The following is a 25,804-nucleotide window of genomic DNA, read 5'->3' as shown; positions in this document are numbered from 1 at the left end:
CAGCAGAGCGACCTAGAAATTACTGGGAGGACAATATCCACGAAATGTTAAAGAAAAACTGCAGAGGGAGGATGATCGGCTGCGAGAGGATAAAGTTGCCCAAGAGAGAGTGGTAGGCGGCAGTGAGGCTTGTCACTGACAGACCGAAAGCCAGCCTGTGGGTATGTAACCTGGTGAGGATATCAAGCTGGAATAATGCTGTGAACGCAGACATCTCAGACTTCAAAATATTCATCTCTGACGACCACAAGATCACTGATCTCACTCTACCCATATTGCCGTGGCCGAGGTGACTGCATGGGGCATTCACTATCCTGCTGTTTCACACCCTCAGGGTGACCACAGTATATCTCTTGCTGTTTCTTATCAAAGCTGACAGCTGGTGACTGGAAACATGGACAGTTGTGTAAGCGGTTACACTTAAGGTGGGTGAGGCCCGTCCGTATCTTCTGTAGACTTAGTCAGCACACGTGAACCTCCTCTCTACACCTCAACTGAAACTTTTAATAAACTCCAGTAGAGTATCAGACCTCAGAACCAAAACCGGTGATGTTCATACAGATTAGTAACTTATGTTATGATTCCTTATTTCATTTATCTTTTTTCCCCCTGATGGATTTGATATAATGTGATATAAAGCATTCTCGTATTTAGGCAGCTGCCGGCCGTAGCGAAAGCAGCGCCATATAGCTTGGCTGGGTTACATTTCTGCCAGCGGCTGAGGCGTGACCAAGTGTAGCAGGGGACACTGGCCGCCTACATACATCCACGTCCAGATGGCTCGAGATAAAAGCTATGAACATCTCTCTCGACTCCTGACCAGAAGGACGAATTCTGAGACCTGAAGACTTTCGGGAAGGTATTTCCTGGAGGGTTCCTGGGCGAACAAGAGAGACCTATGAAAAAGACAAGTGGAAAGTACGGCATTAGATCCATGCTTCAACACACTTGGTTCCCTCACCTTCACCACCATGCCGGCCTTCCTCTCCTCCGGAGCTACACGATGACAAAGCATTGGCGACATAATCGTTTATTTCACTCGAAAACGACAGTGTCACAGATCCCTCAACATGTGGAGCTGCAGCAGTGTGGCGGGACGCCTCCACGCGCCAACAACAATTCTCTTCAATGTAATTTCCTCACCAGTGAAGCTGGAGCGCCCGCGTGTCAGCTGTGCGGAAAACTATTTCCTGGTGCACAACACACGAGCATCTCACACACACGGGGGAATATCAGAATACCTGCCTCATACACACACACACACACATCTGCTGGCCGTCCTCAGACTTCACCTGTAAAGTGATTTCTCCACGAGCAAACAGCGGGCATTCAGTCCACCACTGCTGACGTCAGCAGTGCACGGACACTGTGGCCATTCTTGTGGCAGAATGTTGTCACGACCACTACCACCACCGACTCAGCCTGCCACCACTCGGGAAGTAATAACACCACATCGTAGCCACTGAACCTGACATACCACGCAGGCATTCTACCACCTACACCAGACAGGACGGGTTGTGGTGGGGAATAACTGGTCCATCAGCAGCGGCTACATTCACTAATCACACAACTATCTTTTTTTTCATGACAACCAGAAAAGTGATGACTGAAGTAGGGAAAAGAAAAAATAAAAAGTAAACGTAAGAGAAACCTTCTTTCACATGGCTGTGATACACTTGTCGAAGTATAGACCTGAGGATCCAAGACCAGTGAGCTGCACGGTGTAGCTGACCGGTGGGTCACTGGCACCAGTGGAGGGAGATCGGGTTACCGTCACCACACACACCTGCACACACACTCCTCCTCCTCCTCCTCAGTGAGGAGGTCAAATTTGTCTCAGTTATGCTACAGTGTCGTACACAGGTCCAAGGCGACTCTTTGCTTGCAAATGCGAAACACGTCCACCCGGTAACCTCCCACTCCGCCAACATCCGCCCAGCCCGAATTCGTGTCTGTGATGACCTTGACAAAATGGCGACTGAGGTGAGGTATCACAAGGCTCACGACACATCCTGCGTTCCAGACACCAGGTCTCTGGGTGTGGCCTTTCATGCGAACTAGCCAGGTGAACCTGCAGACATTTTAGGGACAGTGGTTGCCGATGGCGATCTTTCGGGAGTTCAAAAGACTGACCTTAAAGGTATTATTTAATCCTCTTCCATTTAAGCACTAGTGCATGATGTTCATTATCATTTTCGCCGTTTCGTAAGGGTAGCATATACGCTTCCACCACCAGTCTTCAGTTCCTCAAGTTGTGGCACAAGCCAGGGAGTTTAGGAGGCGGCATGTGAGGCTGGCTGGCGTGACGGAGTGACCAGCGTGGCAGCGTCGTGCAGGGCGGGGGCCACTAGCCAGCCCCCCACCCCACCACCCACACGTGACACCCTTCACGTCAATGGTGGCAGTGGCGCCAGCATCCTGCCTCTCCCACCACACTCACTCTTCCCTCCCGCGTGAACCTGGCTACATGTTCTCACTCTCCACACTCCCTGGGTCACCGATATACTCCTCGGTGAGCTACATACCAACACTCCCTACTTTGGTGGGTGGAATGCTTGGTCCCTGTGCTGTGCTGAGCGTGGATGACGCTGAAACTATGAGAGAAAACGGACAATACGCCTCGAAAACTTGTCATCACTTATTCCTCCAAGAGACCAGTGTGACTCCACCCTGCCGACGTGCTCTGGATCACACCGCGCCTCAGGAGACTGATACAGGAGCGAGACCTGGCCTTCTACCGCGACATCACTAACCAAACCCTCAGTAACAAACTCGTTCGTCAGATATAACCTGCCGATACATACATCTTCCTACGCAGTAAAACTCAAATACACGAAACAGTCCATCGTCAGCCAATGTTATGGAAACTGAGAGTTGAGCGGTTCTGAGCAAGGAAACTCACTCCTCTCCCCACGTTGATCACCTCTCCGCACAAGAAGTAACTCAGCTTGTTAACAATGACTTTGCTTTCATCTGCCGGAGACTACCCAACCTTGACACCACTTGCCTCCCAGCTCAAACGCCTCCTGAGTTAGTACAAGGAGTTTACGTCACCAGACTGCTATACCGCCACTGCATACGACACTCCACTCAGTGACTAACCCACGGAACACTGAACTGACCAATCCACTCTCCTGTATCACCAATGTTTCTCTCCAGAAATCAAAAAGCTCCGCAGACTGGGAGACTTAATTGGGAGACCTCTTGAGTGACGACCCACAGTCACCACCCTCGACCTCCAGTTTACTCCGTCAACGTTATGTTTTCATTTCGTCTTACAGAGACACTGTGTGACCCGTAGAACTTCAACAGCCTGGCCATATGAGGACCTCTACCACCTACTGACTCTCGTCAGCTTCCTGGACTCGATCTATCGCAACCTGGAGAGACTGAAGACTTCAATGACTTTCCCTTTCGATACTTCACCACAGCTTTTGTCCCAGTGAACCATAACATTATCATTAAGAGAGCCATCAACCTCAGGCTGAGCAGATGCCTTATTACGAGGCTATGCAGACTACCCCAGTCAGAGCTGCCAGGCTGGTAACCCTTCCAGTTCCTCTCTTGTGGCGTCGCACACGACACAAAGATGGTTCATTTGTGTTTCCCCCTTCCTATATATATATATATATATATATATATATATATATATATATATATATATATATATATATATATATATATATATATTATCCCTGGGGATAGGGGAGAAAGAATACTTCCCACGTGTTCCCTGCGTGTCGTAGAAGGCGACTAAAAGGGAAGGGAGCGGGGGCTGGAGATCCTCCCCTCTCATTTTTTTTTTTAATTTTCCAAAAGAAGGAACAGAGAAGGGGGCCAGGTGAGGATATTCCCTCAGAGGCCCAGTCCTCTGTTCTTAACGCTACCTCGCTAATGCGGGAAATGGCGAATAGTATGAAATATATATATATATATATATATATATATATATATATATATATATATATATATATATATATATATATATATATATATATATATATATATATATTGCCCTTGTGTATGGACTAGTTCGATGAAAGCACAATGATGACTCTCCCATTAGTAACAGCGATGACAGTAAGCGACCCACCAGCATATCCCTGTAAGAACACCATCACCAGCCTCCCGACCTGCACCACCGCCAGTCATGATGCCAGCGATCAAAACAACGACGGTACACTTTCAGATCAGCCGCCAGGTTGACGAGTCTACCGAACCTTCTCGGTGTTCCTTTGGAAGACAAACTCAGCTGGTAAGACACACACACACACTTCAGCACCATCACTTTGGAAGACAAACTCAGCTGGGAAGACACACACACACCTCAGCACCATCACTTTGGAAGACAAACTCAGCTGGTAAGACACACACACACACTTCAGCACCATCACTTTGGAAGACAAACTCAGCTGGTAAGACACACACACACACACCTCGGCACCATCACTTTGGAAGACAAACTCAGCTGGTAAGGCACACACACACTTCAGCACCATCACTTTGGAAGACAAACTCAGCTGGGAAGACACACACACACACTTCAGCACCATCACTTTGGAAGACAAACTCAGCTGGGAAGACACACACACACTTCAGCACCATCACTTTGGAAGACAAACTCAGCTGGGAAGACACACACACACTTCAGCACCATCACTTTGGAAGACAAACTCAGCTGGGAAGACACACACACACCTCAGCACCATCACTTTGGAAGACAAACTCAGCTGGGAAGACACACACACACTTCAGCACCATCACTTTGGAAGACAAACTCAGCTGGTAAGACACACACACACACACTTCAGCACCATCACTTTGGAAGACAAACTCAGCTGGGAAGACACACACACACTTCAGCACCATCACTTTGGAAGACAAACTCAGCTGGTAAGACACACACACACACCTCAGCACCATCACTTTGGAAGACAAACTCAGCTGGGAAGACACACACACACACCTCAGCACCATCACTTTGGAAGACAAACTCAGCTGGGAAGACACACACACACCTCAGCACCATCACTTTGGAAGACAAACTCAGCTGGGAAGACACACACACACCTCAGCACCATCACTTTGGAAGACAAACTCAGCTGGTAAGACACACACACACACCTCAGCACCATCACTTTGGAAGACAAACTCAGCTGGGAAGACACACACACACCTCAGCACCATCACTTTGGAAGACAAACTCAGCTGGTAAGACACACACACACACACACACACACCTCAGCACCACCACTTGAGACAAGTGGCCTCCCTGCATCTGGAGTGAAGAACATCGACAACACATATCTGATTTTTTCCCTAAATCTCCCCCATACCTACACAGCTCGGTCTTCCTCCTTCCCCACCTCACAACACCTGCCTGCTGGAAATGATGCAGAAAAAGCATAAGCCTCCAAGGTTACCCTTGGGCCTCTCTTTTACACCACCTGTCACCAGCAGTTCAGCGCACTACGCCTTCACACCACCTCTTCAGCCGACGTTGGCTTCGGCTACACCAGACCGTTCGGGAGGAAGGTACGGCACCATCCCGCCACCGCCACCTCCTGCTAGACATATCGTCGACCCCGAGTTGCAGTTCGCACACCATGACCGCATCACGTCCATTTGGAATCGTTCATCACAGTACCAGGAGGAGAAGAGTCCCATCCCAACCATTGTTAACGTCATCAGTGATTCACGGGCAGCCGTGAGAGACTGAACTCAGCAGCCGCCACCAGGCCGATACCTGAGGCCAGCCTCTCTAGATATTGGCTCTAAAACACACACACACACCGGCCTACATACTGTAGTGACGGTGTTACTGATCCTAAGTCAGCACTGATCCACCCCTGAGCTTGGATCGTGGGCATGGCAGTCGACCCACACCGAAATCAAGTGTTCATCCTCCACTTAGGTCTGATCAACAGGTGAGAAAGTGGGTAAATGGGTATCTGACTTAGGACTGTGTGTGTATGTGTGTGTGTGTGTGTGTGTGTGTGTGTGTGTGTGTGTGTGTGTGTGTGTGTGCGTGTGTTAAAAGACGAGGGCAACACGGGCTTAAAACCATCTTAATGTGACAAAGAGATCTCAAATGTCAGTCCCACACACAGGCTTAAGATAGTTGCTAACAGGAAGATATTCAGTGGGTTTTTTCTTTTTTTCTGTCTGTGAATGACAGAGCAAGGGAAGGACGAATGAGAAGTAGAGAATGCAGTCACAGGGGACGGCATGGACGCGTCAGCAGAAGCTGAGGAGCTGATGTACCTTACCCCTGGCACACAGAGAAGCCAGGTCTGATCCGTCTAGCTGGTGTCGGACTGAAAGTAAAGTAGACGAAAGCGGAAAGTCAGGTAATAAACGCCAGTGAGCTGGTTTTGTGGCCCGACTCAGGGAAATTCAAGTCATATATTGTTGGAGAAGTGAGAGAAAACTTACAAATGAGTGGAAAGACGAATTCTAAAAGTGTCTAGATGGATGCGTGAGAGCAACGAATGAAGGAGGAGACAGAGGAGGAGGAGGAGAGGGATTGGCTACTTCATAGCAAGGGCCAACTTACAAGTTTTTAGAAAATGCAGGTGGATGGTGCAGGTGGATGATGCAGGTGGATGATGCAGGTGGATGATGCAGGTGGATGATGCAGGTGGATGATACAGGTGGATGGTGCAGGTAGATGATGCAGGTGGATGGTGCAGGTGGATACAGGTGGATGGTGCAGGTGCATGATGCAGGTGGATAATCCACTTCAGAGATACATAATGCGAAGAGTAAATACAGTAAAGACATTCATAATTACAACACAGTGCAGGAAGCAGTGGGACATGTGTACCTACATCAGACATGGTAGTTATGGGAAACGTTGATGAAAACGAAGGACATGGGGGAGAAAAAATGTAGATTTTCCTGAAGACACGATGCTTCCGGGAAAATCTGATGTCACTCGTTACATCAGAATGTATGATGATGATGATACATCATCATTCCTCCTGATCTTACAACAATAACGTGGATTCTGAAACTTTCAGATACGATGCAGGAAGTGCGGGGGAAGAAAAAAAAACGTGATCATGTAATGCCTGAGTTTGACAATGTGGTTAATGATATGCAAGGTCGGCAAAATGCTGGAAAAGATAGTAAAAAAAAATGATGACGAAAGATCACTTGCAAAGGAAAAACTTCCTTAAATACAAACATGGATTTTCTAAGACGGGGAGTCCATGTTTGCCTCCCTCTTTACTGGAACAGCTAAGCTGTGGATCTCTCTTCCTTTTCCATCTGTCTCTCTTCCTACTCCTGTAAGAGCCAGGTGTGCAAACACCTGAGGGGCTCCGTTTCAGACAAAAGAGAAGAAGGATGGGCGGATGGTGTGTTCCTAGACTGCCAGATGGCGTTTCACAGTGCACCACACGGGAGGCTGGCGATGATGCTGTATCTTCAGGCAAGCACAAGGGAGGAGGCGCCTTCGATGGACAGAAATTTATCTTAGCAGAAGGAAACAGACGACGCACGTCAGAGGAACCTTCCCCAGAGTGTCAGAGGCTTATCAGCTGCGTGTACTGGGACACCTGCAATTCTTGATCTCTGTATACAACGAACCACAAGTGTTTGCGAAAGATACCAAGGTCATGAGAGACGTAGGGAATAATGAGGATTGCGTCACCTCACAAAGCGACGCACTCAATCCCCTCGAGCCGGTCTGATCCATGGCTGATAAAGTTCAACCCACATATATGGAAAGTGATGAAGACAGGGCACAGCGAGAACAGGCCCAAATACGACTCTGATCCGGCAGGACACTGCACGACACATCAGTCTGAGTGAAAGGAACTTGAGTGTCGACATTGTTCCCAACTTGTGATCAGAACACGACGTCAGGAGAACTGGTAAGGAGGGAAATTGTATACTGGTTCATACTTGAATTGCATTCAGTCCCATGGATAAGATGTCCAGTAAACTACTTACAGTTTTGAGCTGAATTGCATTATGTTTCTTATATTGGGTCAATCTTACTTTAAGAAGCGTAAAGAGCTAATAGAGAAGGTCCAGAGGAGAGCAACAAAGATGATTTCAGAAGATAGCTGAGTTACAGCTATACAACTGCCTACCATGAAAGAGAAAGGAATCAGGAGCTGATCACCAGCTTCATCTGCAAATGTCGGCAGCAAACACTGTCCAAAGGCACCTAAAGAGCACTAGAAGTCATAGCGAAGGAAATAAAGCAAGCAACTTCCCGGGAATGAGGTGAGTAAGTACTCTTATGGGCATGAGAGTTGTGAGTGATTGGAACAAGTGATGAAAATATTCATCCTCACCGTATACAGAAGCTAACAAACTTGTAAAGAAAGTTCAAGAGCAAGAGTGCCACCAGTGTAGAACTCCCTCCCTACACCGTAGCATTCTCTGGTATCGCTGTCCACACACAACACGGCTGGCGTGAGTGTGGAGCAACGAAAATACGATACACAACAAGAATGTCGTATGACCAGAGCAAAACTGTGACAGAAGTGACTTTTTTTTTTTATATACTTCTATAATTACCTCAAGAGGTAAGTACCATGCAGTTAGCAACGTCGGTTAGTGTGATGGTACGATCACGGTGATCCTGTGGGAGAACTTGGCCTTGCCAGCTTGGGTTGGACACGGTCAGGGGCGGCTGCTGCAGATGACGAGGCTACCTGCCCCCCTGGCCACAACACTGCACTCCCCTCACACCAGCCAGCGTCACGTGACACCTCAACCACCACCGTCAACGTCGTCGCCACCGCTGCTGACGACGGCCGTTCGCTGGAGTCACGGTGAGTCAGGTGGCCGCCACCGACCGACGGCCGCAGTGAAAGTCTTCGCTGCGGCCCAACAATGCATCCGTCACGTCCACCGGCGCCGCCTCCCGCCACACACGCACCCTCCCTCACGCTAAGCGACTGTGGCCACACCAAGCGGGAGGAATAAGGTCAGTGACAAGGCTGTCAAGGTCGGGATAATAATGAGGTATACCACTGGATGATGACGACAAGGTCAACGGACGAGATGTCTTCGGCGCAGGACACACACACACGACCACCATCGGGCATGATCGTCTAACCCGTAAAGGTCAGGTTGAAAAACGCTTCATACACACCCCCTCTCGAGCCGCCAGGTCCCACGTGTTGGTATGAGCGCTATCCAGCAGCCAGGGCCGTCCTCACAACACATGACAGCGTCACACAACCTCGAGGGACACTTGAAGCCCAGCGTGAGAGTCTGGCCCTTCGTCAAGTTCACAGCTTCGGTTAAGAGCGTGTAACTCAAGACATTACGAGGCACATCATGTGTTTACTGACGTGGAGGAGCAGGGCGGGAGACCTGGCACGTCCAGTACTTAACGTCTACCAACACATACGACAACAATGATAATGATAATAATAATAATAATAAAAGAGGCGTAGGAATGTCACAGACACTCGCATTCACGGGTTCGACTCCTGGTTCCGGCAGTCGGTCCACGATCAACACACACACACACACACACACACACACACACACACACACGCCGTCAAACACAGGAAAAAGAAGCTGCATAACTTTCATGTGTTCATGACCAAAAGTTGTACAAAACATACAATAATTTGCGAAAAATAGCCAAGATTTGGCTGGCACAGCCATACCTGCCCGAGCTGGTTATTTCAACTTTGCTCCGTCGTCAGGTATCATTAAGAGCTGGGTCTACTCCCGCTACAGTTTAATACTGGGTGTATATCATGTGTCATACCATCGTGAGTTACGTGACCTGGCTCTGGCCTTGGCCTGGTTGGCTTACCTTCCATGCTTCCGTGTGTGGGATGAGACACCCTCACCACGACCACAGGTGGTGGACCAGCCTGGCTGGGGTACACGACCACAGGTGGGGGACCAGCCTGGCTGGGGTACACGACCACAGGTGGGGGACCAGCCTGGCTGGGGTACACGACCACAGGTGGTGGACCAGCCTGGCTGGGGTACACGACCACAGGTGGTGGACCAGCCTGGCTGGGGTACACGACCACAGGTGGTGGACCAGCCTGGCTGGGGTACACGACCACAGGTGGTGGACCAGCCTGGCTGGGGTACACGACCACAGGTGGGGGACCAGCCTGGCTGGGGTACACGACCACAGGTGGTGGACCAGCCTGGCTGGGGTACACGACCACAGGTGTCTGGTGGTGGACCAGCCTGGCTGGGGTACACGACCACAGGTGGTGGACCAGCCTGGCTGGGGTACACGACCACAGGTGTCTGGTGGTGGACCAGCCTGGCTGGGGTACACGACCACAGGTGGTGGACCAGCCTGGCTGGGGTACACGACCACAGGTGTCTGGTGGTGGACCAGCCTGGCTGGGGTACAGGATCGTACCATCCTAGCAGAGATGACTGAGCCTCTGGTACAGTCAGTCAAGTGGCAGAGAAACAACTGTCGTGGTCATTCTGGCCATAATTTGTACCTCCAGTCAGTGTGACAATGTGTTACATAAACTACCCACTTGTCGTGGGCCCTCCTGTCTGTACCACAGGCCCAGCTGCCTGTACCGTCAGCCCTCCAGTCTGTGCCACGGGCCCATCTGTCTGTCCCGTCAGCCCTGCAGTCTGTACCATAGGCCTATCTGTCTGTACCGTCAGCCCTCCAGTCTGTACCATGGGCCTATCTGTCTGTACCGTCAGCCCTCCTGTCTGTACCATGGACCTATCTGTCTGTACCGTCAGCCCTCCAGTGTGTACCGTGGGCCTATTTGCCTGTACCGTCAGCCCTCCAGTCTGTATCATGGGCCTATCTGTCTGCATCGTCAGCTCTCCAGTCTGTACCACGGCCCCATCTGTCTGCACCGTCAGCCCTCCTGTCTTTACATAGAGCCTCGTCAGTTTAGCGACTGAACACAGAAATCAACTGAGTACCCGCGTTTTTAAGATCAGCAACAACACAACAGCGTACACGGAGAACAGCATTACTTCTGGAGTGTTCAACCCCAAGTGGCGGCTCTCGGCACTACACTGTACACCACTGGAACTTCTCATGTTAGCTGATGTGAGAGGCCATTACACCCTCCTGCCAACCCGTTCTTGCATGACTTCCATATATACAGTTTATATATATATATATACTCCTCTGTCCCAGGAATCCCTTCTATGGTGATCCCGCTCCACACAGTAAGCTGGCCACGTCCATCCGGGCAGCGGGGACACGGGTCACGAAGCGTGGTCATGTGTTCGTGTGTGTGGAGTGAGTGTAGGCCAGGTAGAGGAAGTCACGGGTCTTGTTATAAACTGATCGTGAATTTTTGCGGGACAGAAGAGTAGCTGAGGGAGGAGCAGATGAACTCTAGGTACAAGTTAGATGTTTCCCTTGTCCACAACTGGTGCGGTAAGCGATCTGAGGGTGTTGTGTTGATGGCCTTCGTGTTGATGTCTGTGGTGTGGGGAGTAAATGTCATGTGTGTGTCGCATGCAATACCCAGTATGGCGTGAGTGCCGCTGAGTGGAAGCAGTTGGCCATTCAGGATGATGGGAAGGGCACAGGTTGGCGTCGTGTCACTGTGGTTGAGGAGGGTAACGGTGGAATTATGTAGGGAGACAGACATCCTGTGTTGCGTTGAGTCCGTGTTCTTAAATGTATGATGTAATGCTACGTGCTCAATGTTGTCTGGGTGTTGTGATGCGACTGTGAGGTCATGGGAGTGTGACGGGCCAACGACGGTGTGGTCTGTCGGAGGTAACGGCAGGTCCTGTATGAAGTGGGCTGGAGAAGGAGTCGCTCCTTAGGGAATTCCGTTGTAAAGTTTTAAGGTGTTGAAGGTGAAGCCTTTGTGAGCGCCTCTGGTCTGTCGGCCAACCATAAAATAGTTTAAGCACCTTTTTTACATATATTTTTTTTGTGGAGGAAGGCGTCAAGTATTTTGTGAGGGAAAATTGTGTCAGGAACAGCGTCAAATGCTCTGTTGATATCCACTGCCACTAGTACTGTGCGGGTTGGGGGTTTGGGGGGTTGGGGGTAAGCCATCTAGAATTTGTTGTGTGAGGATCGTGCACAATGCAGGATCCAAATGCCTGCCTGGGTCTAAAAACCGTCATGTGTGGGTGAGAGAGAGATAGGCATCCGATTGGATTCTGCTGTGGATCAGTTCTTCGAGGAGCCTGGCGACTGATGATAGTGGTCCTGAGCGGCAGGAGGAAGAGGGGAAGGCTGGGCTTGTAGGGTTGCAGGATGCGTACTATCGTACTGGAAGGTTTCCAGACGTGTGGGATTTTGTTGTGTAGCCTGGAGTAGACGAGGATCTCTGTGAGTGCCTGGACTGCACCTGGACCGAAGTGTTTCACGAGGAAGCTTGACATGTTATCATGGCCTCTTGCAGAAGAGTTAGTCAAGGTCTTAATGGGATTCTGAACGCGAGTGTGTGTGGAGGGGGAGTGTGTGTGGAGGGGGAGCGAGCTGTTGATCTGGGGTAGAGTTTCTGCAGGTCATACACGACTGCTCTACTTAGGGAGTGGTTGATTGGTGGCTGATTTCTGGGTTTCGTTTCATCAGTACGTTTGTGAGTTCTTCAGGAGAATGGATTATGATGATGATCTGGGTCAGAAGTAGTGTATGGGTGGGGGCTGGAGCGGGTAATGGGACGTGTGGATTCCCTCCACTGTCCTCCAGAGTTAGTTGCTGTTGGCTCTGTGGTCCACAGCGTCAAGTGAGCCACTGTACTGCTGGTGCTGGGTCACGGCTTGATACAGCTCTCTGGTCTCCGCGGGGAGAGTGTGGGTCTGTCTGAGTGCAATGTCTTTGCTCTATGAGGCCTGCCACACGCAGGGTGATGTGTGGGTTATTTCTGCTTCCTGTGACCTTGGGGGTATGGTCTTGCCCTTACTGCCAGCTTGGTGTGTGGTGTTGGCGAAATGTGATGTGGCAAGATGTGGGCATGGAGAGACCTACCCAGGAGGGACCTGAAGTATGGATTTTATATACCGTGTGAATGCCGGCCAATCTGCTTCTCCAGAGTTTGTACAAGTTCTTTTGGAAGAATTTTATACTGAGTTTACGAGTCTACCATTTCGATGGCCCGAGGATCGAGTCCCGTGAGCCCAGTGGAGATTATTGTCACACACACACACACACACACACACACACACACACACACACACACACGCATACACACAAATGTATCGGGATGAACGCGCCCTTTCACAGAACACATAATGTACGCCAAAGGCGTTAAACAGGTGTATTACACGAAAGTCCAGCAGGTGTATTGGACGAACGTTCCACAAGATCATGTGGCCCGTGTTTCCTTGATCTCCCTCAACAAGTGTAACATTAATATCTTTGTTCGTTCTTCATCCTTGAAACACGTCAGAATGGATTCCTGAAACTCTGTCAAAAAAATTCATCTTGTGATAAATATCAAGAAGGATTTCCTACGAGCAGCGAAATGGCTGCTCACCTGCTTCACGCCAGGCAAGTAAACATCTGAGTTTCATCGTTTAGGAGGAATGTCATTCCTGCAGGACAATTTCTTTGTGAATTACATTTAATTCTAAGGATGAGGAGGTGAGGATCCTCGCAGAGATCACTCCCACACGGTGAACACCAGCGGCCGGCCAGTCAACCACTCCAGCCACACACTCCACCACTCCCTCCTCCTACACCTTCCTTTACCACTGGCAACACACTGACGGTTAATCTGTTTCACCAACACTACCACTGGCAACACACTGACGGTTAATCTGTTTCACCAACACCGTTTATCTTCATCCTGGGTCATCTTCCGTGGCCTCTGACCCTCCCACACTGCTGGGTACGACCACATGAACATGGCCGGTGTTGGGCCTCAGAGAGAGACATCTTGACAGTGGAGAGTGATGAGGAGCATTACGGTGTGCAGCCAGGAGCCTCACCACCTCCCTCACCCGCTGTGTATCACCAGGCACGGCGGTACAAGCTGACGTGTCTCACTCCCCCAGTATAATGTCAGTACTCGTACCCACACGAGCCCTGATACTCCGTATGTGTATTTCTTTTTTCCATACGTTGAAGGCTTCAGTCATGGACGAAAGTCCACATCAAGGTCGGGCCATATTCGAAATGTAGAGAGGATTATGGAAGAGAAAAACAAGAGATAAGGGAAAGTATCAACGAATTTTGGAGGAAGTGAAAAACCTGTCTTTTGAAGTGTGCTAGGTCATAGCTAATGGAAAAGACATGAGAAGGTAGTGAGTTCCAAAGCTTGGAAGTGTAGGGAAAGAAACTTTATTGACGTCTTATATAGGTATGACTCAACATCCTGTAGTTATGTATCAGGTGTTTGTTATGACCCAGGACTCTTGACCTTCCATCCTTCTCTGATGAGAAGACGACCCACTTGGTCCCTGGTCTCACTCGGGCCCACCCGTCACTCTCCCATGTCAATGGATCGTGCCCGCTGTACGCTTTATACTTGCCTCCTCCACCTACCGCACCCCCCTGAAATGCACCCTTCACCCACGGTATCACTGAAATGCGCTGTTGATATATAAATACCTAGAGATGTTAAGCTTTTAAAAGTGAAGCATAAACAGACACCTGCAGTTCATCACCACGCCTCAAACAGGCGTCGCTCGTTAATATCGACCAGAATCATTCGTCACATCAATATAACAACAATGAGGAATTTCGGTGAATATAAACATAGTGCTGAGCTTGATACGACTTAATCAACCCTTTATGGTATCAACACAGACATACAGACAGACTCCCTCTCTCCTCGTACCACACGGTACACACAGGTATGTACGTACACAAGTCCCGCTCGAGAGATCTGGCTCCGAGGAACTTTCCTTTAGTTATTGCGTTTGGTTAACTCTCCTGCCCTGTAGGCACAAGATACCGGCGTTCCTCACCATGTGTGTGTGTGTGTGTGTGTGTGTGTGTGTAATTACCCATTTGTACTGTACGAAGAGGGAGTTTTACACTCGTAGAGACCCATCCCTTGAACATTTTCTACCATCAAACTGTTGTGTTTGTGTGTATTATGTATGTGGTGTGTGTGTGTGTGTGTGTGTGTGTGTGTGTGTGTGTGTAATTACCCATTTGTACTGCATGAAGAGGGAGTTTTACACTCGTAGAGACCCATCCCTTGAACATTTCTACCATCAAACTGCTGTGTTTGTGTGTATTATGTATGTGGTGTGTGTGTGTGTGTGTGTGTGTGTGTGTGTGGGATGGAGATTTGCACTTGTGGATCTCTCAACCTCCATCGCCTGTCACACTTTCCAGGACTAGTTCCCCACATTCACTACGGCCTCACACAACATAAACCATTCATCCTGGAATCTATTAGTAAACATCTTGCTCAGATGCATGGTTGAGGCCTCTTGCAAGGCAGGTACTTTCTTATCTCGCTGAACTGTATCATGTCGAGGTAGTCCAATCCACTATGGGATCTCAAGGTTGTATCGTGAGGTCTCCACCAGCCTGCCCCCCCAACACACACACACACACACACACACACACACACACACACACAGTAGGCATATCCACGACGGCTGCCTTCCTCTTGTATCTTTTGATGTTTGGTGTAACTTTTGTCACCGTGTACTGTACCTTCTCCAGCATAACTACGCCTCCTTCTGGGTTGCTCAAACTGCTGGCGTCTACCCTAACCTGCGTCCGATACGTGAGCGAACGATTAGCATATGGTACACGTCCTTCCCATTGCTCTTAATGTGGTTCCTTGGTGAGAGACAAGAGTACTGTGTCGAGACTCTAAATTCCTCCCACAGGAAGATCCCTGTAGTGGTAGAGCCTCCTGGTGAAGCTGATGGTCACAGCCAAACCTCGCTACGCCCCCAGACTCATCCTCACACAGCGTCTGGTTGGGGGAGATGTTCATCATCCACAGACCAAAGCTGGAGCTTCAGTCTCCTCGTAAGCTGTCACTCTCCAGGTATTTTTGTTTCATAAAGTTTACAGACTTCTGTATACATATTCTGGTATGACTTGAGTCCTGTCTGGTAAGTTATAATGATTATGATCTGATTTTTTTTCAAAGTACAAAAGCTTTGCAGTTTCCACGAAAATATATGTAGTTAGCGTCACCGAACCCCTCACTTCCTCTACCCACGGCAGATACAAAGACGTATCTGATGCCGTTATGGTGTACTTCAGGTACTAACAGGGCGCTGCATTACTGTACACATCGGTTAACGAGAAACTGTGTTATGGTCAGCAGGGAACGTGTCGCGCAAGTTGTTCAGGGAAATTGTACGTACATACGTCGAATGAAAACACAGATCTGGGGTTCGATCCCGCTCACCAGGTTAACCCTGGGCCGTACGTACGTAGTCAAGCTCAGCGAGGTGGATGACAGACCCGACCTGCCAGGGCGGTGCACTACTGACGGGGTCACGGCCGCAGGCGAGCAATGATCATATCGATAGTGATACTCGGGGAACTAGTCCAGGATGAGCCAGCCAGCCAGCCACAGCCACACAGCGTGGCGGCGTCAGCACCAGCAGCAGCAGGCGGCGGCCAGTGAAAGCCATCATTGTGGGAGGAGGATCCGCGCCCCTGGTGGACACACCACACAACAGATCCGTCACCTCAGCCACAACAAAACAGTCAGCATCTTGCTCAACGGTGCAGCACTGAAGCAAATATATACCTTAACCAAGAACAGTGAGGAGTGTGGGTGAGGCCAGCTCTAGCCTCAGGGAGGGTGAGGCGAGTGTGTGAGGCCAGCACTAGCCTCAGGGAGGGTGAGGCGAGTGTGTGAGGCCAGCACTAGCCTCAGCAGAAGTGAGGAGAGTGTGTGAGGCCAGCACTAGCCTCAGGGAGGGTGAGGCGAGTGTGTGAGGCAGCAGTAGCCTAGGGATAGTGAGGAGAGTATGTGAGGCCAGCATTAGCCTCAGCAGACGCAAGGAGAGTGTGTGAGGCCAGCATTAGCCTCAGCAGAAGTGAGGAGAGGGTGTGAGGCCAGCACTAGCCTCAGCAGAAGTGAGGAGAGTGTGTGAGGCCAGCACTAGCCTCAGCAGAAGTGAGGAGAGTGTGTGAGGCCAGCACATGCCTCGGCTGGAGTGAGGAGAGAGTATGAGGCCAGCACAAGCCTCGGCTGGAGTGAGGAGAGAGTATGAGGCCAGCAGAAGCTAGGAGAGTGTGTGAGGCCTGGGAGCAGAGATGAGGGAACATGAGGGCAACACTGACCTCGATATGTTTGATTCTGTCGATGACGGATCCTTCCTTGATCCTCTTGATGAAGGCGTAGCCGGCGCCGTTGTCGGTGATGGTCAGGCCCAGGGCGTCCTCCGTCTTGCTGATCTCCACCTCCTTGGGCCGTCCTGCTCCACGACAAAGAAGCCACAGGTCAGTATCAACATATCAATCCACAATCAATCATGGCTGCTGGGAATATACAAGTACACAAATGTAGACTAAGTTTACGAGAGGCTAAGAGGCGATAGTACGAGACAGCCACGAATAACAGAGTGAGGAATGTAATGATACAGGTGAACAGTAGTACCAAGGAACACTTGTGTTGCCTGTTCTACAGCAGAACTTACGGCCAGGGAAAGACGAACAGGTGGAACTATTGACTGGAAATGATCAAAACCATCCGTATTAAGTTCCAGGTCCTCAAAGGTGGAGTTTTCTTCAAGCTACGAGTCAGGTTAAACTCCAAGTTCAACTCTTTCATTTGTCATTGATAGCATAATAAAGGCATAATAATCTGGGTATAACAGTAGGTTCTTACGTAAGGGGCGAGTACTTTATTGTGTACCAAGTTTCATGGGTTATGATACAGACCGTTCAGGTTGTAAATCAAGGTTGCGTTGCACGTTGAAATGTCGAGTCCAGACGCCGACGAAGGGCAAAGCGAACCCTTGAGTACCTGTCATGCTACCCCCGGCCACACGATAAACCTGCTGGGCAATGTGTTGTGAGGTGATGTGGCGTTGGGCGGGGCGGGTGGAGCGGCTGCTGAAGACACGGTGGTGAGGAAGCTGACACACTAGTGAAGGGAACGTGACAAATACCGAGACAACAATGGCTCGCCGGACGACAGACAAACCTGACAACACCTGCACCAAACCACCAAAGTAAATAGATAAAGACTGACGATAAAACCTGAGAAAACGCGACTCTTAACGGCTCTCCTGCGATGGCGAGACAGACGAAAAAAAAATCTATTTTTTTTTCAAGAAATATTTCGATTCCTTCAGCACGACTGTGGGATCTTCGGGTCTCTAAACTGGACCTTGATGGTCACTTAGGTTACGTCACCATACCCAGGCGCTGTACCATCGTGGTTCAGGGGGTTAAGAAGAATTTTCTGAAGCAGCGGACCAGAGGAACATACAGGACACCACTCAAGACGTGGGCGTCGCTCCCCACGACACGGTAACTCGCTACAACCACTGTGGCAGGGGCGAGACCACAACCACTGTGGCAGCGGCGAGACTACAACCACTGTGGCAGGGGCGAGACCACAACCATTGTGGCAGGGGCGAGACTACAACCACTGTGGCAGGGGCGAGAACACAACCACTGTGGAAGGGGCGAGACTACAACCACTGTGGCAGGGGCGAGACTACAACCACTGTGGCAGGGGCGAGACCACAACCACTGTGGCAGGGGCGAGACTACAGCCACTGTGGCAGGGGCGAGACTACAACCACTGTGGCAGGGGCGAGACTACAACCACTGTGGCAGGGGCGAGACTACAGCCACTGTGGCAGGGGCGAGACTACAGCCACTGTGGCAGGGGCGAGACTACAACCACTGTGGCAGGGGCGAGACTACAACCACTGTGGCAGGGGCGAGACTACAGCCACTGTGGCAGGGGCGAGACTACAGCCACTGTGGCAGGGGCGAGACTACAGCCACTGTGGCAGGGGCGAGACTACAACCACTGTGGCAGGGGCGAGACTACAACCACTGTGGCAGGGGCGAGACTACAGCCACTGTGGCAGGGGCGAGACTACAGCCACTGTGGCAGGGGCGAGACTACAGCCACTGTGGCAGGGGCGAGACTACAGCCACTGTGGCAGGGGCGAGACTACAACCACTGTGGCAGGGGCGAGACTACAACCACTGTGGCAGGGGCGAGACTACAGCCACTGTGGCAGGGGCGAGACTACAACCACTGTGGCAGGGGCGAGACTACAACCACTGTGGCAGGGGCGAGACTACAACCACTGTGGCAGGGGCGAGACTACAGCCACTGTGGCAGGGGCGAGACCACAACCACTGTGGCAGGGGCGAGACGACAACCACTGTGGCAGGGGCGAGACTACAGCCACTGTGGCAGGGGCGAGACTACAACCACTCCTCCTTTGACATTTTTGTATCACATTAAAAGTCCATAAGCTTCAGAGTAGCGTCTGAACCCAAAATGGAATCTCGGCTTCTGCTCTATGTTTGAGGCCATAAGAACCTGAGCGAGTTATCGCTTCAGTACTTGAGAGTAGAACCCATTCCTCCATGTTGTTACTCTACGCAGTTTGCCTCCTATATATGTAATATTCCTGTGGTTTGGCTTCGTAGATCAACTTCCGTTTAGGCACGAGTTCTTCTCTTCGTTGAGTCAAATTTTAACGTAAGAGTCAGATTATCTTCAACAGTGACGGCGGACGTTGAAAGTCCTTCTGGTCAAGCTTCTTCCTCTGTTTCCCTCTGCTACACAGGCACAGGAGGCGAGCAGGGGCCTTCCACGCCCTTCTGAAGCGGAGGTACGGGGGTCGTCGGCCATGTTTGTACATCATTGTACATACATCACTGGAAGGGTGTACGATGGAACCCATGCACCGCCCGTACTGCAGTACAGTTACTGGGAGTGAAAATAAGAAACACGGAAAATACGGTTTGCTAGGAACGAAAAACTTGTGTGTTAAGTTCCATGGCTAGAGGTGGACTCTTCTTCAAATTACGAGTCATGTCCCAAGTTAGACCATTATACAAGAGACTTAGATCAGTTCAAATTATGCTTCACATCAGTCCTCCCAGTCTGAATCATTATTACGGAGTGTATGAAATCTACTGAAATTTTTCTGAAATCTACTGATCTACGTCTCTTTCAAAACTATAAGTTATATCTGCGACGCCCACGTCCAGGAGCTTCACCCACCAACCTGACCATCTCAAAATTCAATATCGATGTGAGACTTTGTGTAAACATTTGACTCCCTACTTCCAGCGTCAGGGAGAGAGCTCAGGCGGCTCATTCCACGACCCCGAGTCTTTCATTAAGGCGTATTGCTAATCCTGTCTCACATCCTCGGTGTTGGGTCTGCCACCTTTACTTCGTGTCTTCAAAACTACACTACCAAACCTCATCTCAACACGCACCATACATATGTCCTGCCAATTTTTACCTAGTTTCTTCATATTCTTTCCCTCCTCCCTTCTCTCAATCAAAACCTTCAGACTCACACATGGAAGGGTTCAACACGGTTATGGCCTCTACGAATCCAGGAGTGTTTAAGATTTTTCCCGAGTCCCGCTTGTCTCTACTGCTGAAGACACGGAGGACGCGGGCAGTAGCAGTGTCGGCCTTTCCCTTGACTCTCGTCTCTCTTACTGACCTAACTTTTTTCTTCATTCATTTCACCAACATTTGCAGTATTGCTGTGATTACTGTAACATCCACCCCATCTTGAAAACCTCACATTACGGAAATAGATAAGTCTGTAACCTTTCTTCTGCTGAGTATCTCGTGGTTGATGCCGTCTCCCATGTCTTATTTCTCTTCGAGATTCAAGTGTCTCACTGTTTTCATGAATCTCTTTCACATTCGTAATAATAAACTTTCATTCACGATCTGGCCTTAGAGTAGGAGTGTGTATTCATTCCACCACCAACGCGTCTGTTGTGGACCATGAATTTCCAGCCTGTTGCACCACTTGTAGACCATGAATTTCCAGCCTGTTGCACCACTTGTAGACCATGAATTTCCAGCCTCTTGCACCACTTGTAGACCATGAATTTCCAGCCAGTTGCACCACTTGTAGACCATGAATTTCCAGCCTGTTGCACCACTTGTAGACCATGAATTTCCAGCCTGTTGCACCACTTGTAGACCATGAATTTTCAGCCTGTTGCACCACTTGTAGACCATGAATTTCCAGCCTGTTGCACCACTTGTACACCATGAATTTCCAAACTTTTGAAATCACTTGGATGAAGATTTGTTCTCCAGCCACCAACGTTGTCCTGTCTTGGCTACTCTGTCTCCTACCTCGACAAACTTTTTAATTTTCCTCGATTATTTCACTTCCTACAGCGGAGCGTGACATACCCTACTGTTGAGGTCTTCTATTTACATCTTAGCGAACACCACAGGGGAAAATAGCTGAAATCCTCTCACACATGTTAAGGGTGGAGGAGAAGGTGAATTAATTCATGTTTTCCATTCTTGATAATTCGAAGCAAAATACCACCTACCTTACCCATATTCCAGACTTTGACCCAATTCTATGGATCTGTTTTTCACCTTATGTAAATGTCTCCTTACAATCCTCACCCTCGACCCCCAGTTACCCAGTTTTAGAAGTCAATATCAGCATTGCATTAACGTACACTGATCTAACTTGAGAAAACTCTTTTTCCACTTTCCATAGGAAGGTCGCAGCTTCATCTTTCACAGCTTCCAAATCCATCTCATCTTCTCTACTTCGATGTATATCTCTTCTCGTCAGAAACACTTACTCTAAACTCAGGTTTGGTCAGGATTCTACCGTGAGATGGACGAAACCTGATCAAGTTTAATGCCTCAATTTCTTCCTAGTTTTCTTTCCTAACTCCTCAACCCTTTCCCATCTCCTTCGATGGGCCTACCCTTCAAACAAGTAACAGCCACTCTCATGATGACGTCTGGAACACATCAGTGGTACAAAAAATAGCAAGCATCGGTATTCCCTCCTTCCTGGCCAGGGGCAACACCTCACCTTTGAAATCACTATACCTACTCACTCACCAAGGAAACAAATCTTCACCTTCAACACTGTCAAACGCAGTGTTCTTGGACACTGACAAAACCTCCAGATTGAAAATAACAGAAGACAGGATCTATACTGAGGGCTGGACTCTGAACTCTGCCCCTGGTAGGGCTGGAAGTGGTAGCGGTGTGATCCAGACCAAAGCCACTGGGATGGCTGGAAGTGATCCACGCGTATGACACTGAGAGAACGGGAAGTACTGCCAGTGTGATCCAACCCAAAACGGTAACAGATCAGAAGAGAATATTTGAGTAACCAAATGGACATCTCCCTTACAACCTGAACTGTCTACCACATACATAGCTCTCGAGCTTGCAGAAAGCACAACCACAGGATTGAACTGTCTCACATCCCTTATCCTTACTCTTTGCCTTACACACCCTGACCCTGAGACCAGAATGGAACCTGCTTGTACCTGAAGCTAGATTCAGCTGTGCGAACAAGTTTTTTGGTCAAGGGATCCAAATGAAACTGCTATGGATTCCTTCTCACACGAGGCTCTTGCAGTGCGTAAAGTTTGTGTCCAGAGATATGGATGGACACGCAATCTGTATACGATATCTTACACTGTGGATAAAATAGAACCTCACGCAGGGTTGGTGTGGACCAATCCCGAGTGAAATGGCAAAACACCTCATTACGAGTAACAAGTTACCTTATATTCTCAAACGGTATTCACTTAGCAGATCAATCTACTATATGAGAGACTATCAGCTTAATATAATAAACCACCTTTATATTAATTCATGATTTATTTGATGATTATCTGGCCATTGGGGGTCTAACAACGACTCTTTGTGACCCCCTGCGATCCTTTTGCGCTACTGCTCACAAGCTAAGCATGGGAGGCACAAACAACTAGTCTTTGAAAACGGAATAAATAAATAGAAATATGAAATAATCCAAAACTGTACGATTCCTTTTCTTCTACTCTTCATATGTCTATATTTTTTTCTACATCTCATTTAAGTCCTGGCTTACATCAAGCCTTCGACACACACACACACACACACACACACACACACACACACACACACACACAGACACACACAGACAACAACAGTGCAGTGGCTCAATTCTCGTGGTTGCGCCTGGCCTTGATGGTCACTCCACGTACACACACCAACACAAGACCCGCCAGTCTGATACGTCCGACAACACACAGGTTCTTCCTCACGTACACAAACCCCCCTACCACACAGTGCCGGGCATGCAGACCACAAACAGACCATCAGACCACTGCCATGACAATATACCCACCTAATCATTACATCTTGCGAGAGAGAGTACACCAAAATAACGAAAGAAAATGGTATCTCTCCAGCAATACTGCAGGAAGGGGAAATATTCTAGATTCTAGATAGAAAACGAGTAGATTTCCTACCGGAAGTTATGCAGCAGAAAGTGTGGACACACACACACACACACACACACACACCATCGCGCGCCGTCACTCTGCCGACCGCTAATGCCACCGAACTGTCAAGGAAAGTTGAGGGCAAGTCAGGGGGAGAAAACAGCAAGACCTGCACACACTTCCACCTCCTGGTGACCTGAGGACGTGGGTCTGGGTGTGAAGGAACATGAGAGGATATGTGTCCTGTACGGGGTAGGGGGATCGACGCCCGTGGGGGCCACATCTCTCGAGCTTTTATCTATGATACAATACATTTTCTTCAAATGTATGGTGTGTGCATCTACAACTTTACTACCCAGTTTATTCCATTCATCCACAACTCTCTATATCATAAAAGGACTCGTGCACATCCTTTCTGATAAGTTTCTTGCTTGCTTTCGTGGTGTGATCTCTTGTTACTCTGTCGTTGTATCTTTCTAGAGCAATGTTTACTGTTGATGTCATCAAACTGATTGAAAGACTCATAAGGTTGTGATTGTTGTCAACTCCTCTTTCTTCCGTGATGGGTAAGTCTAAAGCCTCTCGCCTAACCCAGTATCACCATTGTTGCACTGGGCTACCTCAGGTGCTGTGACCAAATATGAGAAGCAAATTTTTGTGTTGGGTTTACGTAGGATATGAACAGTTTGCTATATATTTCCTTCTCCATATACTTGAAAGCTGCCCTAATATTCACCAGCAGACATTTCGTTTTTTGTTTTCTTTACTATTCTCCTAATGTGGAACTCTGGTGACAGGTTAAGGAAAATGTCTAATGCCAGATCCTTCTTAACTCACAACATCCTGAAGATTATTGCCTGCTCGATAATGATTATCTTGAGGCCTTCCTTCACTGTGTTCCATTCTAATTACATTTTGCCCGGTGTGAATTCTATTAGCCATCTATTAGACAAATTCTAAAGTCTGTGTAGATCTCCTTGTAGATGGATGCAATCCTCTTCGTTTTTCACTTCTCTCATGACTTGCATCATCTGTAAACCTACTCAGGTAGGATTCTGTACCTTCAGACAAGATACTCAAATTGATCAAGAAGAAGAAGAATGGTCTTAGGACAGAACCCTGCGCCACTCTACTGATAAAACTCCACCCCTTTTGGACAAGGCTCCTCTGACATGAGTCCTTGGTTCCTTCCCACTAAGAAATTCTTCCGTCGACCGAGGGAGTCTCTCCCTCACTCCTGCCTGGTATCACAGCTTCCTGATCATCTTCCCGTGTGGGACAGTGTCAAATGATTTCTGAAAGTCCATATATAAATAATCCCCCAACCCTTTCCTTTTACCTTAAACAGAACTCAATCTTTCGTAGACTCTCGTAGGGATTTAAGAGGTTCGTTACACACGAGCTCCTTTCCCTAAAACCTTGTTGCCTCTCACTTGGGTAATTTTTCCTTTGTAGAAACTTATCCGCTTATATCTGCTTATCTCTTCCACAACCTCACTCGTCAGGGAGAGTGGTCTGTGGTTCAGTGCCTCTTCCTGGTCTCCTCTCTTATAAACACAGGTATTACGTTCGCCCTTTTCCATTCCCTTGGCAACTTGTCCTTCCCCAACGACATCTTGAACAGTATTTGAAAAATACAGTTTAGTGTATCGGCACAATCCTTCAGCAGTGTGAAAACGCTTTTAAACTTTACATTCATCTCTTCAGACATCATTACATCATCCTCTACAACTCTTCCTCTGAGGCCTGAACCTGATCAGATGCTCTGTAAGTGACGAATTTCTCCTGATGAAGTTATGGAAGAGGTTAGGATTTCATCTTCCTTGTCTACAATATTCGTGTTCAAAGTTTCCCATTTCCACCTTTCTTTTATCCTGCCACACTCGTTCCTTGTTCTCTCATGCATTACAAGTGCTGGCTGTGTGGGAGTCCCGCCTATATTCCCGCAGGAGGAAATCATGGCTAGTTATTTCACCGAGAGGACTGAGTATTCTGTGAGCTTTCACAGCCTACAGAGGTGGCGCTTCACCGTTTGTTTACACGCACGGCATATGTGAGCGTGTATGTGCCCAGCGGCCACGCAACCAGCCGGTCAGCACTGCTGACGCTTGACTGGCGGGCGACTCCGTCAAGTGTTCCACGAAGGAAAGTGAAAATCATGAGGATTCTGAGCAAAATAATGTTGCCACAGTCAGTCACCCAGATTTCATTTTCATCATCGTCCTTTATTTCAGTCGTACTTACTGCTTTACGGATCATATCAACAGGTCAAGTTCAGTCTAAGGTCGCGGTGTTATTAACCCATAAACATAGACGTCAAACATATTAATCACCTTGTCACAGCTAACAACAGTTGTTGACTGTGAAGTAAGCTGAACATACAGACCAAATCACAAAAGGGCAGGGCACTGAAGAGCAAGCAGAAATGTAAACCAAGGAACAAAGTGTTCAAGAATTAACCAAACCTACAAAACCCTCATCCATCGT

General features: G+C 48.8%; 1 protein-coding gene across 1 annotated transcript in view; it reads right to left on the bottom strand.

Annotated features, from left to right (window-relative positions):
• The window catches only part of kermit (PDZ domain-containing protein GIPC-like protein kermit), a 172,851-nt gene that overhangs the window by 18,117 nt on the left and 128,930 nt on the right, over positions 1-25,804 (bottom strand). Inside the window, exon 3 of the mRNA XM_071696135.1 lies at positions 17,171-17,304. Within this exon, the coding sequence (XP_071552236.1) occupies positions 17,171-17,304 (134 nt within the window). The remainder of the gene's footprint in view (positions 1-17,170; positions 17,305-25,804) is intronic.

The sequence above is a fragment of the Panulirus ornatus genome, chromosome 59, assembly GCF_036320965.1.
Source record: "Panulirus ornatus isolate Po-2019 chromosome 59, ASM3632096v1, whole genome shotgun sequence".
NCBI classification, from domain to species: Eukaryota; Metazoa; Arthropoda; class Malacostraca; order Decapoda; family Palinuridae; genus Panulirus; species Panulirus ornatus.
The sequence above is the reverse complement of the archived record's forward strand: the minus strand, read 5'-3'. Positions and strand labels throughout refer to the sequence as shown.